General features: G+C 41.1%; 2 protein-coding genes across 4 annotated transcripts in view; both read right to left on the reverse strand.

Annotated features, from left to right (window-relative positions):
• Nucleotides 1-8,030, reverse strand: part of cdadc1 (cytidine and dCMP deaminase domain containing 1) — a 10,083-nt gene extending 2,053 nt beyond the window's left edge. Inside the window, exons 1-10 of the mRNA XM_085151885.1 lie at nucleotides 6,124-8,030; nucleotides 5,574-5,674; nucleotides 5,262-5,439; nucleotides 4,244-4,541; nucleotides 3,044-3,250; nucleotides 2,850-2,950; nucleotides 2,600-2,649; nucleotides 689-858; nucleotides 410-599; nucleotides 57-105 (exon numbers count right to left, since the gene is read on the reverse strand). Coding sequence (XP_085008011.1) covers nucleotides 57-105; nucleotides 410-599; nucleotides 689-858; nucleotides 2,600-2,649; nucleotides 2,850-2,950; nucleotides 3,044-3,250; nucleotides 4,244-4,541; nucleotides 5,262-5,439; nucleotides 5,574-5,674; nucleotides 6,124-6,223 — 1,444 coding nt within the window. The 5' untranslated portion in view covers nucleotides 6,224-8,030. The remainder of the gene's footprint in view (nucleotides 1-56; nucleotides 106-409; nucleotides 600-688; nucleotides 859-2,599; nucleotides 2,650-2,849; nucleotides 2,951-3,043; nucleotides 3,251-4,243; nucleotides 4,542-5,261; nucleotides 5,440-5,573; nucleotides 5,675-6,123) is intronic.
• Nucleotides 8,031-8,581: 551 nt separating this feature from the next.
• On the reverse strand, nucleotides 8,582-16,865 carry rcbtb1 (regulator of chromosome condensation (RCC1) and BTB (POZ) domain containing protein 1). Of its 3 annotated transcripts, none has more exons than XM_085151881.1 (13): nucleotides 16,767-16,865; nucleotides 15,770-16,037; nucleotides 15,149-15,299; nucleotides 13,206-13,372; nucleotides 12,229-12,387; nucleotides 12,038-12,145; nucleotides 11,761-11,903; nucleotides 11,437-11,500; nucleotides 11,191-11,317; nucleotides 10,960-11,086; nucleotides 10,646-10,797; nucleotides 10,423-10,553; nucleotides 8,582-9,657 (listed from the first exon to the last, which is right to left on the reverse strand). In XM_085151881.1, exons 2-13 carry the CDS (start codon nucleotides 15,890-15,892, stop codon nucleotides 9,517-9,519), a joined length of 1,593 nt encoding a protein of 530 aa, XP_085008007.1. In that variant the 5' UTR covers nucleotides 15,893-16,037; nucleotides 16,767-16,865; the 3' UTR covers nucleotides 8,582-9,516. The 3 variants fall into 3 exon arrangements, with proteins under 3 accessions (XP_085008007.1, XP_085008005.1, XP_085008006.1); XM_085151879.1 differs by having other exon boundaries at nucleotides 16,634-16,829; XM_085151880.1 differs by having other exon boundaries at nucleotides 9,553-9,657; nucleotides 10,407-10,553; nucleotides 16,634-16,829.
• Nucleotides 16,866-24,302: the final 7,437 nt, after the last annotated feature.

Here is a 24,302-nt window from a genome sequence, read left to right on the forward strand (position 1 = left end):
TTTCTGTAATTTATCTGTGGAGATGGTTAAAAAAAAAGGCATAGGGTGCCACTTACTGGCAAGATGAAAAGGTGGCGCTGAGGACACTGAAGGGCTTCTTTGCCACTGTGAGGACAGATAAATGTCAGATTTTTTAAGGGCATGTTAGCCTTATCTTCAAGAAGCAAGACATCCCAAAGTTGCTGAGTCAGAGATCCCCTTATGCACCAGAATAAATTAACATACATCTCCCTTTTCAACATATTCTCCGAGTCTACGTTTGCTATGTTTGCTGAAGTAATGACCCGTTTCTACAGCCTGGACTTTACTGTCTACATTGATGGAGGTTTGATATACTCCAAACATCAAACATAAACAGTATGAAATAAAAGGGAACAAAAACAAAACAAGAAAAACATTGTGGACTCACTATGAACTTGCTGATGTTCTTTAGAGTGCCGAATCGCAGGTAGGAAATATCTCCCTTATCTTTGTCCCGGTCCTGGTCAGAGGTGTATATGTGTGTGATACCGGCTCCTCTGATCAGAGGGACACACTCATCACATGGACACTTGGTTACAAAAAGCATGGTTGGCTCATCCGGTTTGATGTCTCGTGTCCTGAAAGGAGGAGGAACACATCAAGCGATGATGAACACTGATTTTCTGCATTCATGTTTCCCCTCCCGCCGTTTCTGACAAGTTCTGACCTGAAGGTGAGGGCGTTCTGCTCTGCGTGGATAATGTATCTGTATTTACGTCTCTGGCGATCCTCCTGTTTGGCGTCCATCTGAGGGTACTCGGCGTACTGCGAACCTGCGGGGTAAGCGTTGTACCCACAGCCCACCAGGTAGAGACACCCTGTTCCATTACAGCCAGCCTGAGATGAGGGGACAGATCAAAATACTACATTAACAACATCAGTGTGGGTGTTAAATCTATCGGCAGCACTGCTTTAAATGATGAAATAAAGTGTTCTTAATTCCATCTGCATTATACCACGGGCTGAAAAGCAGCCCCAAATCACAACACAGCCTCGACTGTGTTTTACAGATGAGTGTGGACACTCACTGTTGTACCCGTCTCCTGACCTCTTCTACACTGAGCTCGCTCTCGCTTTGTCAAAAAACACTCACTATCTCAAACTGTCCAGAGGGAGCAGCCACTACTGAGGAACGCGTTAGGATTTATTTGAACATTTTGGGCTCATCATCATGACATTTGTCACAACTGCATCCACCCACACTGAAAACCTCAATGCGTTAATACAATCATCCATAAATTCATTCATCCATCCATTTGCTTCCGCTTATCCTTTTCAGGGTCGCGGGGGGCGCTGGGGCCTATCCCAGCTGTCATAGGGCGAGAGGCGGGGTACACCCTGGACAGGTCGCCAGTCTGTCGCAGGGCCAACACACAGGGACAGACAACCATTCGCACTCACATTCACTGGCACATTCACACCTAGTGGCAATTTAGATTATCCAATGAACCTATCCCCACAAGCTGCATGTCTTTGGATGGTGGGAGGAAGCCGGAACCCGGAGAGAACCCACGAGAACACGGGGAGAACATGCAAACTCCACACAGAAAGACCCCGGCCTGATGTTGGAATTGAACTCAGGACCTTCTTGCTGTGGAGCAACAGTGCTAGCCACCGTGTTGCCATCCATAAATTGATTTATATAATCCAATTTCGTGCAGACAAAAAAACCCAAACAAACTCCTTCTGTACGAGCCTGATGTTATTAGGTTTTGTCAGTTTGTCGCCTTGTAATCCCAAACACTGCAATGCTGTAAGCTGAATATAAGCATGGACCTAATGGTTTTATAAACTTCTCCTAAACGATGAAAGTATAACAAAATGTGTGTGTGTGTGTGTGTGTGAGTGAGAGAGAGAGTGTGTGTGAGAGAGTGATTACAATATGCAAATCAGTTTTACTCTTCCAGTTTAAATTTCGTCATAAAAAAAATGAAGGAACAGCTCATAAAAAAACAAAACAAGCAGAAACTGTAAACCTAGACCTCATTTCCCGAAAACAATGATATCCACAGAAGCTCTCAAAGCATCCTAAATTACTTTCCAGCCTGAACTGAAGCTGTGCTTAATAATAAATAGCAGTTCTGCTTTAGTTGGAGCGAACAGAAACTCCTCCTCAAGCATCTGAGTACATCAAGAAATAGAAACCTATCAAGGAAATAGAAACTGATCTCACATTGGCTTTCCTGTGAGACAGCATGGTTGACATGTTGTCCTAAAGGCTAGGACGCACAGGGAGTTTTTGGTCATCAGACAACAAAGTGAAAGAATGAAAAAAAGTGCTTCAAAGCATTCCTCTTGCTTTAATATGCAATGTATCCTGTAGCTTTGTTTAGTGCAATTTCTGCTCCATATATAGAAAAACCTACAGAAAAAACTAAGATGAATTCCTCTTAAGTACTTTTGTAGATTTATTTTTAATTTGCCCAAACACAGAAACCAACCTGTAATGATGAAAATGCTAATAATGCGGAAAACCTGAGCAAATCCTACCCGAACCGGCACACAGAAATGCCAACAGTCTACTCTTGTGATGAATTAATGAGTTAAATCAAATCAAAAGGAGAATAGCTGAGCTCACCGACTGTCCTTTGGCCCAGATCACAGTGCCCACACCCACTTTAGGATCCTCTGAAATGACAGTTATGCATGTATAAGAAGCTGGAAACAAATAGCAAACTATTGACAGGGTCGTTGTTAGAAATGATCATAACCTTTACGACATCGCTCAGGAAGTCCTGCAGCCAAACAGCAGTTGTTATGATGCTTGTTAGGCAATATGCAATAGAATGTAGAAGAATGTAGTGTGTGTTATGAATAACCAAACACACCTGTCCTGTAGGCCAGCAGCCTGGCCTGGATCATGCAGTGACGAGCCACTTCTTGGGGCACATCTTCATGACAAGGGGGCAGTGGCACTGACGACTCTTCCCTGGCTCACAGAAGGGACACGATCAAATGAGCGTCAAGTACAAGCGCGTGGCGATGTCTGTGCTGAAAGCAGATAAATTTGAGAGTTTCTAACCTGTAGAAGCCGTAGTGTTGCTGTGGCACCCCGGCAGCCACTGCAGCTAACACTTCCACAAGCTCCCTCATGTTGTTTCTCAGGCTGGAGAAGTAAGGCTCCACACAAAAATTCTCCAGGCCCATGTGCTTCAAAATCTCCTGATGCTGCTGGGACTTACGAACCAGGAACTGTCTGGAGAAATCCTTCAGGCATCTCATTCGTTCTCTGGAACGATACAGAATATTTCTTATAAACGGGCTGAAAATCCAGCTGTGGTCATCCAGCAGTTTCGCAACTTGAGTTTGATTCACTCAATAAATATTTCTCCTTCTCAGTCTGGTTAAATTAAAGATGAAAGAAGTTCTCTAATTATTTCTGCAGAATAATCTTTGCTTTGTGCCTCATCTACAGCTTTTCTTGCCCTTTGATGTCTGAAGTCTGACCAGAGGTTAAACTAGGATGCAACGGAGTTCCAGCACCTTTAAATATTAAGTAAAAAATAAAAATATATAGTGGGCGGTTTTATACATAATAACATCAAGCGAGTTTATTCTTAATTTCTACCTGCCAAACCCCACACTTTAATTCTGACCAAACCTACGTCAGGAGTATCTTAAGGACAAAGGACACTCTTTCGAGGATGCCAATGTTCACATTTTTGGACAGAGAGGACAGATGGTTTGAAAGAGGAGTGAAAGAAGCCATTTATGTCCACTGTGAGCGACCATCTTTGAACAGAGGCGGTGGTTTACGACACCAACTGTCTGCCATCTATAATCCAGTTTTGAGTTCCCTCCCCAGACGCCTTAACGCCCACTCACATCCTGGGCCATCTGACCTCAGGAATTTGCATGATAAGGTGGGGCCAGGTTTCACAATGAGCTCACCCGAAACCCTGGCTGATTGGACCCACACCCAGTTTCACACCTTGGCTCAGGCGATTAGAGGATCATCAGGGGGTCCTTTTGTCCCTCTGTGGGGGGAAACTCCCACTAGGTTTATATCTGGGACTCTCCACCATTTGACCTTAGAACTGAAGAAGCTTCTCAGATGAGAGGTGAAACGTCTTCAAGCAACTTAAAGACGTCCAGACGCTTTTCTTTGCAAGCTCCTTTGACTACGATGACCTGGATGACTGAGAACCTTCACAGACAAATTCAGCACACAGCTCAAAAGTGCTGCTCCGCAGAAGCAGATACAGTAAGTACAGTAAGGTACCTGTTGAAAAGCTCCTCCGTGTTCTGCTTTGGGTCGTCATCAGTAATCCTCTCTGTGAAGTCACAATTTCTGGACGTCTCGGTGACAAACTGTGCCAGGCCGGGTGCCAGCGGCTGCAGCAGCGTGCAGATGTGAGGACGGCTGTTGGACTTGAGCTTCTCTACTGCTACAGCGTCTAGTAAAGCTTCCTCTGAGATGAAGTGAGCTGGACCGCAGTAGCTGGGATTGTTCATAGAGGTGGACTTCAGAATGCTGATCTCAGGGTCCCCGGGCCAGAAGGAGATCTGACTGACTCCAGCTGGAGGAGGAGAGCAAACAGCATTTATCCATCTTAGTTAACTTTGCCTGGGAATGAGAGAACAGAGCTCCAAAGTTCAGCAAACTGCTGATGTAGTTTAATGCCGATAATGCAGTTTACAACAGTACGGCAACACCTGTGGGACATATTCAGTCATACGCTCACAGTAAATAAATATATTGTTATGGTGTCAAAGTCTGTCCTGAGTTACTAAGTGTGTTCACTTCTCAATGTGTCATTCCTCCAATCTGATCATAAAGAGGCTGCTCGCCAAGTCTTATAAAACAGGTCCACTTCAAAGTAAATGAAAGTAAATGAAAGAAGGTGCTGTACCAGAAAGGCTGCAGTTATTCTGACTACAGTTAGGGTGGTGCCTCAAAGTGACAGCACTGTGGTGGACTCCAAAACACACAGAGGCTGAAATGTGTAAGGGTGAGACAACAGAAGGGCAGGTACTTTGGTTCATGCAATCATAATCAGTCATAATCAGTGGTGCGTACATGTCACATTGCATTTTTGATGAATTTGTGTCATAACTATGTTTATAAAGCAGGCCAACTTCCAAGTAAAAAGTCGCATTGGTCCGAGATATGTAGTTCTGCCTGATCAAGAACATCTCGTTATTTGAGAGTGTGACACAGAAACACATTGCGCGTGTTGTTTTTAGGCTCCCTTAATGTTGTCTACTCATTCCTGTATAATGCCTCCTTCTCCGCTCACCGTTAATGATCATCTTCAGGCAAGTAGTGCAGGGTCTCCTCGAGAAGTACAGTTGACAGTCAGCCAGGCGGGCACCATGTTGGATGATGGCTGCCTGTCCAGCGTGGAGCTCAGCTCCTGAACAATGAAGTCCCACCACTTTGCTTTCCCGCACCACCACCAGACCCATCCCATGGAGCTGAAGCACAGTACAGCTACAGTTATTAATTTTACACACAAGTGCTAGTAAAGATGGACATGAATCGCTTCACAGAACTTGATGATTTTTTCCCTAGATTGCATACATCACTGTGTTATTATATTCAAACTAACCTGATTACCACCATCCTCCTCTGTTTGCTCCTGAGGGAATAACTCCATCCATAAACTCAGCAAGGTGAAGAGGTTTACCTTTGACAACCTGGGGCCATGACCTGAAGCAGAGACAAAGCTGAATTAAGCCATCTTGTGCACAATGCTTCCCTGAAAAGCTGCAGTCACACATGCTTGGATGAGAATATATACCATGAAGATTACTAATGTTTGCATGGTTTAAAGGCTCCACCGAAGCTAACTTGGCCTGTTAACTGAGACTTAGAAAAATATAACATTTATTTCAGATACACGCAGGTGAAGACCTATGTCTATTGATCTGAGGATGGGGATTTTGCCATATAATGTGAATAGGATAAGATGATCGGCCAAGTCTAAGATGCATTGTGTGCAGCATTGTGTAATGTGTAAATAAAGGCTGTCAGCCGTGGCCATTTAAAGTGCCTCTCTGGTAAACTGGTAAACTCATGAAGCTGCGGTTTTGTGGCATGACACAAGGGAAAAATATAAAGCAAAACTACTGGAAGAACTCTTCCTCCAGTTGGCTCACCTTGTATTTTGCTGTCAGTCTGGGAGCTGCTGTCTCTTGTTTCTCGACACGGTTTGGACTGGCCCGGATCGGCTCGGTTCCATATTTGGCTTTCTTCCATTCAATCAATCTGTCAGCTACAGAAAACGATATAATACGTCGACCCGACGTTCAGCAAGAGAAGAGCCGGATGAAGCTTTCTTTTGGTATCCTTTTCACTGTTAAGTTGGATAGTCACACGAATACTAGTTTCAACCGACGCTTTCAAAATAAAAGCCCAAAAAGACACCGATTTGGTAAATAAAGTTGCACCAATAAAGAAATTCACGTACAAATCTGAATTTACACTTCAGAATAATTTCTTTTTTTTTTTTTAAACGACTAGTTAAAGTCACGTTGAAATCCGATTAGTGACGGTAACTCTTAGCAACCGGCGACTTTTTAAGTTAGTGTTACAATACTAACATTACTAGCACTAACTCGCGTATTACGGTACAATGATTCTTAATAAAACACTGTACAGCCGATAAATACTTGGACGAACGTAACATCATGTATTTCTACCGCAAGCAGAAACTGCCTCCCTCTTATTTAAAGGAGAAGGAGCCGTTCTTCTGTGACTTCGCTAGTGGACGGTATCTTGACAGTTCCGGATTCCTTCCGGAAATATTTTCTGACGCTGTCATATGGGCGGGGCCAATTGGTTGGCTCGCAGCACGCAACAAAGTACAAATAATTTCAACTGCTAAACTTAAGTTTAGCAGTTTCCAAGCCCATACACTCACGTGCACGCAAGTTGCTCTCATACTCCACAGAGAGCAGTGGTGCATACTTGTGACATTACTAACCCTTACCTTACGTTGTCTTAAAGACACACCACACAATTGTAACTATTACAAAGCGTTTTTGAACTAAAAATCAAGAATGTGGGATACTGTTTGTCATTTTTATTGATAAATACATTTCATTTTTATACATTTTATTAATGAACAATCTACTAAAATGTCACCAAAATGTACCACTTTTTATAAAAAATTTCCTTAAATTATATATTCTTTTTAATATCTCACATTCCCATCTATAATTTTGATATATAGATGTTAAATCATTCTATTTGCATGTATATTTTTCACGTTATAATTTTGCCATAAAACATAATTGTTTGCTTCAAAGAGCCATTAAAGAGCTAGACAATAAAAAAAATAAATAAATATACAAGAACAAAAATAGTTATGACAAGTGAACAAATCAGATTTAAGAAATATTTATTTCATCACAGAAATATATAATCCCCATAGCCAAATTAAAAAAGTAAAATAAAACAGTATGTCTCAAGTATGTAACAGAAACAGAATAATAATGCATACCCCAAACACTGCAATGCTGTAAGCTGAATATAAGCATGGACCTAATGGTTTTATAAACTTCTCCTAAACGATGAAAGTATAACAAAATGTGTGTGTGTGTGTGTGTGTGTGTGTGTGTGTGTGTGTGAGTGAGTGAGTGAGTGAGTGAGAGAGAGAGAGAGAGAGAGTGTGTGTGAGAGAGAGAGTGATTACAATATGCAAATCAGTTTTACTCTTCCAGTTTAAATTTCTTCATAAAAAAAAACAAAGGAACAGCTCATACAAAACAAAACAAGCAGAAACTGTAAACCTAGACCTCATTTCCCGAAAACAATGATATCCACAGAAGCTCTCAAAGCATCCTAAATTACTTTCCAGCCTGAACTGAAGCTGTGCTTAATAATAAATAGCAGTTCTGCTTTAGTTGGAGCGAACAGAAACTCCTCCTCAAGCATCTGAGTACATCAAGAAATAGAAACCTATCAAGGAAATAGAAACTGATCTCACATTGGCTTTCCTGGGAGACGGCATGGTTGACATGTTGTCCTAAATGCTAGGACACACAGGGAGTTTTTGGTCATCAGACGACAAAGTGAAAGAATGAAAAAAGTGCTTCAAAGCATTCCTCTTGCTTTAATATCCAATGTATCCTGTAGCTTTGTTTAGTGCAATTTCTGCTCCATATATAGAAAAACCTACAGAAAAAACTAAGATGAATTCCTCTTAAGTACTTTTGTAGATTTATTTTTAATTTGCCCAAACACAGAAACCAACCTGTAATGATGAAAATGCTAATAATTCGGAAAACCTGAGCAAGTTTCCACAGTACAACATGCCTTAGATACAACACATTTTACTTGCAATGGAAGAAAAAAGGAGCTAATATCGTAATTTTACCAATTAACTGTAATTTTTCTTAACTGAAAAGTGCAACTTTCTCAGTCTATATATTCCATAGATTTTTGAATAAGCTTAAAAAATCAAGCTCTTAGTATTACAGAATATAAACAAATGACTGTAGTGCTGCAGAGGGAATGTGAGGCAGAATGAACACACCTATAACGGGTTTTAACTTGTAAAAAGGACATTTACCAAGCAAGCAACTCATAACAAACCACAGTAGGCTCTGCATCAGCTGTGTATGTCATGTATGAATTTGTCTTTATCAATCAGTTGCTTTGAGTTCAATACAAAGAGATGCTGAATACCAAATTAGAGCCTGACTTATATAAGATATCTAAGGCCGATACGGATATTTGGTGATTCAAAAATCTTACAGTCTGATATATTGGTCAATATTTTTTTTCATTTCAGAGAAACTCAACAAATTGATTTCCCTAAATTGCTACGTTATTTACTTATTTAGGTCTGCTCAGATCAGCTTTAGGTGCTCCAACAGGTAATGCCAAACTTACCCTGTGTCAGCTGGTGGACAAACTATGCAATGTCAGCAATCATAACATGGTAGAAGGGTGTTTCTCCCATCTCCTTGTTACTTTCTTAAGTTTTCCTGTATGAACGCAAACACTAACAGACTGGCAATTAGCCAATGTAATCAATTCACCAATAAATTGGGCTCTACTGCTAAGTGTGTAAAACATGTTTACATTACAGTGTTCATCTCTTTAGATTTCGTCAGTAGTTTATTCCTTCCAGATCTTTGGTCCCTCACATGAACTTTTCCAGAAAGTAAATGTACAAAGCAAACGCTGCTGAGAAAAAATTAAAAAATTCAAGTATACATAACATATGTAAAGAACTTACACAGAAAAGGCGCCATGGGTTTGGCCAAAGTGCTCATTTTAGATCCACAGATAACGCAGCTTAAAATCCAGTTTAAGCATCTTGTGAATAATGTTGTTTAAGTGCTTCTTTAAAGTATATATAAAAACGTATTTCAAGAAAGGGCCTCCTCTTTTGTCATGGATGGGATCAACAGGAATGTGAAAACTGAAATAGTCACTGTGATGTTGCATTCTGCTGCTGCACATGCAGCGTGACCAAATCCACTCGGTCATTAGTTGGTTTTTTCTTTCTTTTTTAGGTTGCAGGAGCCTAAAAGTACCACTCAGTTCTTGAAGGCTCCACAGCGGCTAGCTTTGCTGATAAACTCCTTCAGCATTGCTCCGTCTACCTGCCAGAAGGCTTCGGTCTGAGTTACCTGAGTCAGGTGGTTTATACAAAACCTGAAACAAAACTCTTCCAGGTCCTGGAAAATCAAACAATAGAAAAATAATAAGGAGATTAGATTGCAAAAGAAAGAACAAACATTCCGATGCTTATTTTACAGGGTGTTAAACCTTGTAATCCCTGACAGTTTTCCTTTGCTGCTATACCATAGTGCAGACTCGGGCAGACTGCCATCACTCTCAGACAGACTGGTGAAGGTTTGCAAATAACAGCTGTCTAATATTTAAGCACAGACTGATTGTCAACATGTTGCAATCACCGTGTGAGTGCGCTGATCAGTGTAATAGAGGACCCGACTCGACTGCTTGCATTCTTCTACACAGCAAGGTTGCGGAGCGGCTGCTGTGAAATTGCTGCCCTGCAGCAACAACGTCACGAATTCTGGAGGAATTTCTGTTCAGGTGTCTGAGGTTCTGACTCTGAATGTGTGCAGTTAATATAAATTTCTGTTTATATGTGTGTGCACGTCCTTCATTTTGGCCAGTTTATTACAGTTAATCACTATATTATCACAAACAGATTGCATGTAATTGCAGCCTTGACCCAAGCTCAAACTGATAGCAGACTGACTGTCGTATTGCAGTTTTATTGCACCCAAGTCATTTTTAAAGATGGACACTGACTGTGAGTCATCGCAGACCCGATCCACATCTTCAAAGCAATTATTTTAAAGGCAACAAGATCACAAGCTCGTGGCACACAAACATTCTGGTCGTCTGGTCTAAAATGTGAATTTATCCACCACCTCAGCTTATCCACCTGACAAACCTGTTTATAACTGTACCTCTGCGTCGTATCGTATGGCAGCAGACAGCAGGGTGAAGGCGTTTTCCACAGAGATTCCTCTCTTGATGATCTGCTGACACAGGCGTTTCAGGCGGTTTTCACAATAAGAGGTGGCCAGGTCCAACAGGCCTGCAGCACAACACACAAACACACACACAGTGTCAAAAAAACATCCTTCTACACACTCTCAGAACATATTTAACAGTTGCATTCATACTAACCAATGGCATCCTCAGGCGAAAGGTCAACAGTGTCTGTGTAAAGAAACTGCAGGAAGGACCTGTAGACGGGATACGAGAACTGGCCAATCTCTATCACTTCCTGCTGATCCTCCGTCCACTGGGAGCGAAACATTGAACGGAAATGCTCGCACCTAGCCGCGATAAAAATACTTGATGGTCAAATAGTCAAAACCTGACATGTTAAGGGCTACCAACAAAAATCACAGGCTGCCTTAACAGCCCTGAAACAAAGCACAGCTACCAAATGCATCAAGGCTATCTTTCACTTATAGCTATGTGGAAAATAAAAACACCTGATCTTCAGCACAGCTTTGTGAACGTGGATGTATTTGCCATCAACACTGAACTTGAGGTCAGCCGTTTCTGGACTGTCGAACTCTTTCCTCAGAGCCTCTGCAACCGTCAGGAAGTCATCTTGCTCTAGAAGAAAAAACCCCAGTAGTAACAGTTCTAGTACTTAGACAGCTTTCATTTTTGTTTGTTTTTTACACAAATAATCCACAATTTGTTGTCTCTTCTCTCACCCATAGACATGAGGCGCCACATAACGGAAGGCGTAGCGAAGCAGGCAAAGACGTCGTCTGTGTTGGTGAGGTGCGTGAGGTGTGGCAGGACAATGGATTGGCCCCGGCACTGACCCCACATAAAAACCTGGAGGAGGAGTGAAATGATAATGCTCCTGGATTTTTTTGCTGTTTTTTTAGAATAAAGAATTCCAGAAACCAAAGAAATACAAGACTGTGCATCACTTTGAAAGATGAATGCTATACCTGCCCACTTTGGGTCTTGGCTGCCGACGTGTGTGTCGAATGGCATGCTGCCACCTCGACGACCCTGCCAAATGAGAGACATGTTAACACAGGGAAGCTTTTCCTTCTTAATTATTGTACTAAAACATGTCAAAAGTCTGAAAGCTGATTTGCTGTGGCATGATTTGCCCCAAAATATCTACAATTAGGGAAAGAGCATTGTTTTGTTTACTGCAGACGACTACTTAAGACCAGGAGCGGAGGCAGAGGTACAGAGGGAGGAAATGAGGACAGGAAACTAAATATTAACAGGAAATGTCCGACACCCTTCCCTCTCCTTCCTACCTCTCTTTGTCAGCCATGATGTGCACAGGGCTGAGGTGGTTGCTCTTGGTGCCAGTTCCCAGTTGACCATAGGTATTTGCTCCCCAGGCATATAGCAGCCCTTTATCGGTTAGGGCCAGGCAGTGTCCATAGCCCGATACAATCTGGAAGGTAGGGATGGATTTAAATGCGGCTGATAAGAAAAATTACCCAATCAGATGTAAGCACAAATCATGAGTCATCCTCAAGGCAATTATTGACATTAAAAACTCATTCATGTGGTTGTTGGATGTCTCACCTGTTGAATGCACATCCCTTGGAGTGCAGCGACACGGCAAGGTGTTAGCTGATTTCCATTGTTGCCAATTCCCAACTGCCCATTTCCATTGTAGCCCCAGCCGTAAACCTAAAGAGAAATAAAAGCCACCCTGTTTACCACATCAAGTTCAGATTTCTCAATGAGATCACTAAGAATTTATTTAACATCACCTCTCCGTTGTCGACAAGAGCCATAGAGGAGGTTTGCCCACATGTGATGCCCGATGCATTCTTGCCCTGCAGGCATCCGGTGACCTTCCTGGGGTAGGGTTGGTTGGCTGTGGAGCCTGAACCAATCTGGCCACAGTTATTATATCCCCATGCAAAGACCTAGAGAGGATTGACAATGTTGTAGTGTGAGAAAAAACACTTTTCTCAGAATTATGTTATTGATGCTGTACTCTGAGTTTTTCTGTTTGAGTAACATCTCAAACAGAAAAACTTGAATGTACATGAACAAACTGGGAAAAGGATTCAATACTTAATGTGCACTTAGTAACATTTTAAATTGCAACAGCCTTTCCAGCTTACCACACAAACAACCCCATTAGCTTTAATGCCGCTGGGTTAAAGACAAGCTTCTTAGTGTGACACCTAAAGGCCTCAAGGTGGCAGGTCAAGGTATATATGGGTGACTCCCTTAGGGCTAAACCTTTTATTTAGAGTGGTACATAACAATAAGAATATTCTAATTTCAGTCATATTTGATGATATTTTATTAATTTAATTTAATTATGTGTGCCACATATTCCTTTTCATTACCTACTATTGCCATCCCTGCTCTTTTCTTTTGTTGTTTAAGAGCGAATGGAAACTGTTTACCATCCAAACATGAATTTTTTATTTATATAGCACCAAATCCCAACAGCAGTCACCTCAATATGCTTTATATTGTAAGGTTACGACTGTACAATAACAGAGAGAAAACCTAATCACTCAGCTGATCCCCACTAGTAAGCACTTGGTGACAGTGGGAAGGAAAAACTTCCTTTTAACAGGAAGAAACCTCCAGAAGAACCAGGTTCAGGGAGAGGCATCTGCCAGGACCAGCTGGGGGTGAGGGGAAAAGAAGAGAACAGAGGGAGACAGGAAAAGACACGCTAAACACATTTAACGGTGATTAAAAAAAAAATTAAAAAAGGACTTGCCTCTCCATCCAGAGTGAGAGCCATAGAGTGATGTGAGCCACACGACACCTCTTTCACTTTTTTGTTCTGCAGGTTAGCGGTGATCAACACCGGGGAGAGTCCCGGGTTGGTTGACCCATTCCCCAGCTGACTGTAACCATTGTGACCCCATGCAAACAGATGTCCATCTGCAACACATAAAAACAAATTTAAGCTGTCAATGCTATACAGGTGTTGGTTATACAGGGTCCAAGTTTCTATTTATGTTATCAGCACATTTTTTAGTTCAGGTAAACCCTTTCATGCATGAATTATGACAACCTGAATCAGGATTTTTTTCAAGTATTTTTATTTATCTTTAGGTATGAAAAAAAGATTTTTGAACTTTTTTTTTTTTTTAACATTTACTTCTTTTTTTTCTTTTTTTCTTTTTTTTTTTTACATGTACAGGACCTGGAAAAACTAGTCCATGCATTCATCTTTAGTAGGCTTGATTACTGTAACAGCATCTTTACAGGTCTATCTAAAAAAAAATCAGTCAGACAACTACAGCTCATTCAGAACTCTGCTGCTCGAGTCCTCACTAAGACCAAAAAAGTGGACCACATCAGTCCAGCTCTGAGGTCTTTACACTGGCTGCCTGTCCGTCAGAGGATAGACTTTAAAGTTCTGATGCTGGTCTATAAAGCTCTGAATGGTTTAGGACCAAAATACATCAGTGACCTCCTGACCCAGTATGAACCTTCCAGATCCCTCAGGTCATCTGGATCCGTTTTTTTTATCAGTTCCCAGAGTCAGAACCAGACACAGAGAAGCTGCATTCAGCTTTTATGCTCCATATATCTGGAACAAACTCCCAAAACGCCTCAGATCAGCTGAAACACTCAGTTTATTTAAATCCAGGTTGAAGACTCACCTGTTCTCAGCTGCATTTGAATAAAGCACAAAATCCACACTTTTTTACTTTTAAGCTTTCAAAACTTTTGAAAGCTTTCAAAAAATTTCAAAACTTACATTTTATCTACTGTTCCTTTTCCCCCCATTGTAAATCATGCTTTTTAATGTCTCTGTAAAGCACTATGAATCACCTTGCCGTTGAATTGTGCTATATAAATAAACTTGCCTTGCCTTTTCCGGTGATGTGTATACATTCTATGTCCATCAGTTGATGTGCATACAACTGATGTGTATGGACTGGTACATCAGTAAATGGTAAATGGCCTGTATTTATATAGCGCTTTTCTAGTCCCTAAGGACCCCAAAGCGCTTTACACAACCAGTCATCCACCCATTCACACACTGGTGATGGCAGCTACATTGTAGCCACAGCCACCCTGGGGCGCACTGACAGAGGCGAGGCTGCCGGACACTGGCGCCACTGGGCCCTCTGACCACCACCAGTAGGCAACGGGTGAAGTGTCTTGCCCAAGGACACAACGACTGAGACTGTCCAAGCCGGGGCTCGAACCAGCAACCTTACGACTACAAGGCGAACTCCCAACTCTTGAGCCATGATCGCCCAGTGTCCCAGATCAGTGTCCAATGTAGTGGTTTATGTGCAAGTATGACACAAATACAAGAAAACAGCCTTTGAATAGCTGTCCACTGTAGTAACCACTATGCGTGAAAGGGTTAAGCTCATATTAGTGACATTTCCACTGTTCAATAGAAAAAAGTCAACCTTTCTGTAGAAATTGACCAATACTGAGCACATGACTATACAGTGAAATGTTTATGCAGCAGGATGAAAACATTATGCAACTTGTGGCCAGTATGCAATCCACTGATATGAACTGCTGAAACCTGCCTGTCAAGACATTTAATACCAAAGTTTTTGAGTGGAAATTCGTTTTGGCCTAACTGATGCAAGCAAGATATATTTGCATTACACTCTGAGCGCTCTGTTATATAAGAGATGTGAGAAGATTAAAAAAAAAAGAAAAAAGAAATATATAACAGCCTACCGTCGGTAGCCAATAGGACATGAGGTCCGCTGCCATAGCTCACACTGGCTACCTTCTTCCCTCGCAGGAAGTCCAGTTTCTTCGGCATAACAGTGCTCAGACTGTCTCCTGTACCAAGGCAGCTACTGCAGTTTAACCCCAACACAAACACCTGGAAACGGTAACACACATTTCAAAATACAGAGACACAGAGCAGAAACACATTTAAAGCTGTGTTGTAGGTTATCAACAAACACAAAGCAAATAGATGCTCAGTGTGTGACTTATGTGTTTTGATTGAGATCAGCTGTGCTCTGGTATGGTGGCATTCAAACAGGAAAGTGAAAACAATGCAGGATCTCCTGTGGCATATTTTTTCTTTCCACACAAAACACACGCTTATGAAATAAACCTTCACGTAATAAGAGCACTGGAGGCATTTCACACAGCAAACCCCATCGGCTTCATACGTTTTCCTGTTGTTTAAACTATCACGTAACTACAGAGCAAACGACACACTTCATGTAAAGTCAGAATTAGATTCAGGCACAAATATAAGGAAGACGAAACAAGTACAATCATTCGAGTGCTACTTAAAGAGCTCATATCATAAACAGAAACTATCAAATGTGCACTCCTCACCTCATTTCCATGGGTGATATAGATTGCTTCATTGGCAGTGGTGCCAAAGACACAGGCCTGTCGCACTGTAGCTAGTTCCTGAGCACTCAGCAGGTAGAACAGGGGCCATTTACTGACATCCATCACCGTTCCTGCAAAATTCAGTCTTCCTAGCTGGGAAGGAGGAGGAGTCAGGGATGATCGGGGAGAGGAGGAGGGCACAGGAGGGGGATGACAAGGAGGAGGCGATGGTGGTGGCGTGGAGCCAGAAGAACCATCCCTGCTGTCGCTTTAGACAAGATAAGAAATATATTAAAGATAAATAGACAAAGTTTGTTTTTTAAACAGTTACATTACTATAAAGAGGGGTAACATTTATTCTTCTTCTCTTGAAATGCTCTGACAGGAAACTCAAGAAATGACAGGCAAGTATTTGGCAAGTTCAGAACTACATCAAATAATACCTGTATGTCTTGGTTAATGCATCTCAATCTCATGTAAATGAGGCATAGCATGAGGCCAAAGCAATAACACATAATGTTACTGCTAAGCTCTCAACTTCTGAGAAAAGCCAGCGAGCTAATATTGGATATAGCTGATAAGCAGGGACGTTTTAAATTGCTACATTTTTTCCACCTTAGCCAGCATAATAATGATAATAATAATAATAATATTAGCAATAATGGTAATAATAACAATAATTAAAAAAAAAGAACAAAACAAGCATACTCTAATTTACTGCTCCCCTTTTTTCAACCCTACGTAGAAAAACTTTTAATTTCCCTCCTTAAAGGCACCACAGCAGCAAAGCTAACTGCGAATAAAAGCTTGTGATGAACGGAGAAGCTAGTAGCTTAGTTAAGCGCTTTCTTGTGCTCTTCCTACCTAAAGCATCGCTCCATAACAACGAGTCGACTGAGAAAAGACAAACAGACAGCGACAGCGTTACGGCAACAACTTTAAGAATAAATACGACCACTTCTATAACGTGTAAACTCGTGTTAATAAATACATCTACCTGAAAAAAAAATCGCTCGTCCGGTGTTTACAGTAGCACAGCCGCCGAGCCGCGTCGAGAGTGGTCAGTTGTTCTTCTTTGCGCGGTTGATTAAGCGGGCGCGTAGGAGCACCACTGCCCCATCCGGTCCTCCGTTAAATAACACCTAGATGTAGATGTGCACTTACCAGCCACAGATGGGGATAACGCTCACGGCCCGAACCAAAGTCGCAATTCTCCTGTAATAAAATCGATCTTCAACGAATTTAATTTTTTTTCAGTGTTATTATATTTATCTACAAATACTTAAAGGTAGGTATACTAGAACAAGTCACGTTTTTGCAGGTGACAAAGAAATAATTATAACTTAAGCAGTAATTTTAGGTCGTGTATGAGTAGTTTTAAGCATCACTCAACTTACAGGAAAGACGAAATAATTATATTCTAAGTATATTTAACTAGTGCCTAAATTCTGTGTATTTTGCAGGAAAGGAGACATAAATTATACTGTAAGTTATTTTAAGTACCACATAAGTAATTTTAAGTATGGTGTAATTTATGGGAAAACAAACAATATAAGTGCACTGGACTTTTTTCTTTTTCTTTGGGGGGGGGGGGGGGGGGGGGGCAGGCTGTATTATGGAGTGGCTATACTTGGTCTAACTTCCAGGTACTTTCAACTTCTGTACACTCCTTTAAAAGTTATGTTTGAGCTGTGATTGTGCAAGAAAACAGTTAGACTAGGCTCCATCACTGTGAGGTCACATAGCCCTACACATTTTGATAGTACTTATTTTTTCTTGTTACTTGGTAAGGGAGAACTGTCCTTATCACATTTATATTGTTTAAAAACAGGACAGTTGAATAATCAGCATTACTTAGCACTTAGTTCCTCCTACGCCGAGCGGCGCATCAGCACAACTCAAATTAAGTAAAGTTTTCAAAAAATAAAGCCGTGAAAAGGCAAGATTAATCCATTCCAAAATATGGCTCACACTCAAGTATTTTACATTTTGTTTTTCTACAAAATTACTATGAAAAGTAGAACTACTTAAAATTACCTAACTACTTAAATATACTTACAATATAATTATTTCTTTGCTTCCTGGGTCATGACACGTGACCCTTTTATTCTAGTGTACTTACCATGAAGTCTTTGTCGACAAATATAATTGCTTTGTAACTTCAAATAAAATAACTGAAATTCCTTTAATGAGGAATTATTATTACGTTACCCAGATGGGCAACAGCTCTCATGGTTCTGTAATGGTCTGAGGTCCGAAACATACCTTTTACAGTCCACACTGTGTGGTACTGCTGTCAGCTAAGAACAGGAAGCTGGAGCTACAATTCACACAGGCTCACCAAAACTGGACAAGTGGAAAAATGTTGCCTCGTCTGATGAGTCTTGATCTCTTGACAATAAAGCTGACTTTGACTGATACTCACAAGTTAAGATTTCTTATTTAAATCCCCATATGTGGGGAAAAACTGCATATAAATAAAACATTATTATTCAATTTCTGTGAAAAAAAACCCCCCCAAACAACCCCCAAACAAATGTGTCCTGTCTCAACCACCTTGTAGTTCCTGTTTATGAACAGTAGGTGGAGTACTGGCACACACTGTAGTGTTGGGCTCTTAAGGTTTAATGCGCTGCAACAAGCGGGGTGCTTTCCAAGGGAACAGCAGAACATCGAGGCTTTAATACGGGGTCAGTTCAGTCTGATTGAGTATAAAAACGCACTTGTGGTTTGAAAACAACAGACTAAACTAAAATAATATTCACTGAATGATTTTGAAATTTAGATTTTCAGTGCAATAATAATGCCTCCAGTGGACCACCAACAGGTAGTTGGTCAAAAGGAATATAATTTCTTTTTCTTTTTTCAAATACTACAAAAAAAAAAAAAAAAAAAAAGGGGGGGGGGGGGTTATATCAAAAGGGAATGTGAAGCCTTACAGATGATATTGTCCAATTAGGGTTCCCCTCTTCATACAGTTGTGGTCTATTCTGTTACTTAGTGGTTGGTTATATGATATTCCCTGGATGGATGTAGGCCATGTTGTGTGTTTCTCTCTGAGCTAACAGATCAATACATCAGCAGGCTCAATGCTAACCCAATTCTCAATAGCATGGTGCCCATGACACGCTCCAGGGGCCGTCTAAAAAAAATCCACCATTCAAAGGAAGTGTCACCTTTTATACAGTAATAGGTGTTTGCTTTAGCCCACACATGATGTATTTCACTACTTGTGTACTTCCGCCGCTTTTATCTGCCACCTACAGCTGTAGAAAGCTTCTTTCATAAATATACCCAAACATTGTCTGTGTTGATAGTCAGACATCCAGGTCATGGAAAGTCTATTTGGGCTTTCATCAAATAGGCAAAGATACACAATAAAGAAGGGAGACACAGAAGGACAAGTGGAACAACATTGTTATCCCAGCAGGTTTATCATAGAAGCTCAGGTGAATCTTCTCCAAGCATGACTTCCCAGTGCACTTCAGACCCAGCCAGCCACTTAGACAAAAACTGGTTCATCCCAAAGACAAAGCAAACAATGTTGTGTACCTGTACAGTGCAGCACAGACTGCTCAGAACTCTGCACTGGAGAAACCAAACAGCCATACATATGCTCGACCTCATAAACACATGGCACAACATAGAACAGCCACTTCGACAGGACGAGCTGTACGTCTGCATCTGAAGGCCAAAGGCCACTCTTTCGAGGATGCCAGAGGAGTTGAAGTAGCCATGTATGTCCACTGTGAACAACCATTTTTGAACAGAGGGGGTGGATTACAACACCAACTGTCTGCCACCTACAATTTAGTTTTGAGATCCCTTCACAGGTGCCTTAACGCCCACTCATATCTTGCGTCAGGTGATCTCATCAGGTCACATGATAGGTTGAGGCAAGGTCTCACAATGGTTTCATCCAAACCCACACCCTTTTTCACACCTCGGTTCATGTAATGAGGCACATGATCAATAGTTTTCTTAAAATACAGCTCCCACTAGGGCCTAAATACCTGGGACTCTCCACCATTAGGTCTTAGAACTGAAGAAGCTTCTCAGATGAGAGGTTGAAATGTCTTCAAGAAACTTAAAGTTCAGTCGCTTAGAATACCCCAACATTATTAATGTTTCCCCAATTAAGCATAGTGATATACCTGATACATACAGCATAAAAACCTATAAATTTCAATCAAATATAAAAAGAAAAAAGTATTTTCAGAGGCATTACTGCAGTGTCATTGCTGTCAGATGCAAGTGAGTAAAGATCTACAGCAAAGTCGGAATCTTAAGTGTCAGCGTTTTTCTGAATTAAAAGAGCTCTTTCACTGTTGTAATTAAGTCGCCTGTCTTCTGGTTCCTTCTCTTATTGTGAATCCTCACCGGCTGTGCGTGTGCCACTCTCTACATGTCTGTCTTTTGCTTTCATACTTCCTCTTTTTGTCCCTTTACTCCTCCTAACTCTACTCTCTTTCTCTTCTTCCTTCCCCACTCCTTTTACTTTCCCTTCTCCATTGTTCTTGGTGTTCTGCATTCATTGCATCCTGTGCGCAGATTTCTTAAATCCAAACACACACACACACACACACACACACAGTCACGCATGCTCTGTAGCTGTTGTCACTTTCAGCTGAAGCAGCTCTCTGTGCGCAGGGATGATATTTTGCCCTTTGATGACAGCAATCCCATGCTACAGCACTGAAGCCTTCAAAACAAAACATAGTGGGAACAGAGAGTGAAAATAACATTTGCCAGACCTCACCCATGCCTCAGTAATAAGTATATATGTGTATCTTAAATAGGTGCAGCCATATAGCTACAAGTCTAGAGACAAACAAGCAGGAGACAGGGCTGTTTGTGGGGACCATTATACTGGACTCATTTGCCAACACTGCATTGCAGTAGAGAATGAGATTTGTTCCAGAAACTTCAGTGTTTGGGTGTAATTGCTTATCTGTGCCAGCACAGAATTTCTCTCTTCTCAGCAAGTGCCTGACAATTAAAATAAAAATACAGATGTCTTCTTGCTCAAACGAACACCAAGCTGCTTGACTGTTATAGTGCAGTGAAAGGACTAACTCCCATGTGTAGTGTTACGTAAAGCAGTTTCACCCCGGTTCTATTTTATTCCTCGGGCATCCAGAGACGGCACCGGACTCAGTAGTCATTTCACAAAACCCTTATTTATCTTCAGTTATGCATGCACCTTCTAGAAGGGGAGACGTGCAAGGCCGGTGTCCCTCTGCAGATCTTCACTTCTTTGTTTGTTACAACCAGTTTTATAGAAGCGACCCCATCGTAAAACCCACATGGTGTGTTGTAAACCCTGTGTTTGTGTATGTATGTGCGAGCACGTGAGTACCTGTGTGTGCGTGTACCTGTGTATATGTGTGTGCACGTGAGTGAGTGTGTGTCTCTGTACATGTGACTTCCTGCCGGTCATAATAAGTAAGTCCATCTCCCCTCACCCAAGCTACACCAAATTCCTCTACAAAACATACAAAACATATTACAAGCACTGAGACCTCCACTCTGCATCCACTGGGCCATTGGCCTCTTGTTGTCTTACTTTTACAGCTAAGCATGTGGAGAGTCTCCTGCAAACCTACTTCTAAGTTATGACAAGTTCAGGCCTATAGCTAAACCAAACTAAAACACACAGACATTCACCAATCTACAGCTGGACCCCCTCATCTAAGCAAATTTAAGCGCACTATATTCTAATTATGTTTTATTTTACTCACAGTAGTAATAGCTTAAATCCAGCACAGCATTAATTCAAGCAAGTACCAAAGTCAAGCCTGGACAGCCCTGACAGATCGGGTGATCTCAGTGTCAGCCAACATCGGTTGATGGTGCAACTGCACAATGTTGCGGTCCTGGATTTTGCTGAGTATTGTTTGGGATTCTTATTTCATATTTTCTCTTTTGTTTTCGATTTGTTCCTTGGTTCTTGTATTTTTATTTTTAGTTCTGGTTAGTTCCCTTATTGGTTCCCTTTACCTTCCTCCCACTGTCTCATGCATCTGTTAGCCCCTGATTTAGTATTAGACGGAGTCTTGTCTCCATTATGTTTTTTCTTTTACTTTGAGAGTTGTTCTAGTTTTGCTTCCCCCCTTCCTTTGTAACTGTAATTGTCCCCCCATTCTGTCTACACCAGTGATTGTTTTTATCTGTGCTCCGCTCCCAGTTGTTTCTTGTTGAGCAATCAAGTCTAGTCCTCTGCCTTCATTTTCTCAAGTTGTCCATTGTTGCTGCCCTGATCTAGTTAACTTTTTCACAATGAGTGCAATATTCTGCCTCCAGTCTCCTATCATGACACACATTCAGTGTGAAAATCTCATATAGGGCATGGTGTTCAAACTGTTTTATACTACCCAGAGTTCTTGGGTATCTGCAAGCTGCTTTGCAACCCACCTTCCACTAACCAAGCTTCTCCTGTTCTGCTTGGAGAACTGTGTGGAAGCCATACTGTTGGCTGAAGAAAGAAGAGGAGGAGAAGTGGCTGGAGTTTGGAGGCACTGAGTTGAAGCCAGGCAGGAGGAGCAGATGATTCATAAATGTAGTGAAGGAGGACATGCAGAGGACTGGTGGGACAGAGGAAAATGGGGTTAAGGTGGTTAGGTGGAGGAAGATGATCCATTGTGGTGACTCCAGTGAGCCTTCTTCTGGTAAAATATCTGAAAACAACAACCAGGATTTTTTGGGGGCTCCACAGAAAACTACCAAAATGCTGAAACCCAGGACTGAACCAGGGACCTTCAGATCTTCAGTCTGATGCTCTCCCAGCTGAGTTATTTTAGTGCATTCAGCACCAATATGTCAAATAGCCAAACTGCAAAATATAAATGACTGCAGATGGCATTCTTCTTTTCATGCTAAATATTAAATTATTTATATTTGATACACTCATTGTGGGAAAATGACCGGTAGTATTTTTCTGATGATATGTAGATATGAAAGATAGATAATGATCATGTACAGCTGGGGCAACATGTCCCACTGCAGTACTTTCAATGAAGTCTACATTTGCAAACTTTCAATATAAAATAGAAGGAGCAAACGTCTAGTTATAGTTATTATATTCTTTTGATTATATGTTATAATGAAGCAGGTTCTTGTTAACAACAGTTGTAAAACAATTCACAGAAAAAAGAGAAAAATCCAAAATCAGAACACAAAAATACTTATTCTTATAATACATAATGTGGTTTTTTATTAATAATGAGCATTTTAATGTATATTAAGTTGGAGAAAATTGTCAGTCATCCAACCTTTGATCAAGTATAAACACCTCTGTAAGATCTGTAACCGAGAAACATCTTGGGGCTTAAAAAACATAACTAATAATAAATATCCTTAAAAGTGTTTAAAATTCAAAATGCGCTGGAGAAAGAGTAAAAGCCCCAAAACAGAACCTTGCAGAGCACCCGTACTCAGAAGTAGCCACAGAAAACGATGGAGAAATATTTATTCTCAATTTGCTGAGGATTTTTGCTTTGTTTTTATTTTTTTTCTACAAAGAAAGCAAAAAAGTTTTCAGTCATTTGACTGGAGCAGGAGTAACAGTATCATCAATAGTGTTAGATAATACTTGTATGCTGCAATAATAATACTGTAATAAACAATCTGGACAGCTTAATGGTGTAGGATTAAAAAGTCAGTGAACTCCTTCAAGAACAAGCTATTGGTCCAAATGGACGATATCTATTATTAATAAAAACAGCCCAAGTTGAGTTGGGGATGTAAAAAAATCAGGGTTTGATCCATGAGGCTCACAGATTCAACTCATTGAGGGGAAAGAAGGCAAAACAAGCCGAGAGTCTGGATGAACTTTCTTGGGGTAGCATAGCCTCATAAATCCAAGCTCTGCGTGTCCAGGCAGGGACATTGAAGAAAAAAATCCATTCCAGGGAAATCAACTGAGCATTGCTAATCATAAACACACTTCCATGCTTCCAGAACAGTCTGAGCTTCATCTGGATGTCCGCTCTCTTTTCCCTCCTGTGCAGTCTGTCTGAAGCCATGTGGGGTCAGCTGAGGCCACCGCCCGGCAGCAGAAGATGTGAACGACTGACCTATGGGAATAAGGTATCTCCATTCATCATACAGGATCCAATAGATAAAACCTTTCCAATGAGAATGTTTTAAAGAGATTTAAAAGACACTGATGTGGACTGATCTCAGACTATCTCCAGTGATCAATTGTGGATGTCCCAAAACAAATCTGGATAGTATCGGTTACCAAAACAACAGACCACAATCTATAGTAAGGTTTTAAAGGGCAAAGACTGCAATATTTGACAACTTTAGACTGTTCAGTACGTTTGAAGCAGTGGTGCAGACGGGTCAGCAATGGAGGATTTATTTTACCCATGACTTCATACATATGCTAGACTTCATATCTTCACCTACAATGCTTCTATTTCTTTTCTAAAGTATGACTTCTTCTTAAGTTACCAATCTAACACCTTCTTTCCTGTCAGCTCCGAAAGGCGGATTTAATTGCATCGCAAACATTAAAAGCATTGCATAA

Source organism: Neolamprologus multifasciatus, chromosome 23 (genome assembly GCF_963576455.1).
Source record: "Neolamprologus multifasciatus chromosome 23, fNeoMul1.2, whole genome shotgun sequence".
Lineage (NCBI taxonomy): Eukaryota > Metazoa > Chordata > Actinopteri > Cichliformes > Cichlidae > Neolamprologus > Neolamprologus multifasciatus.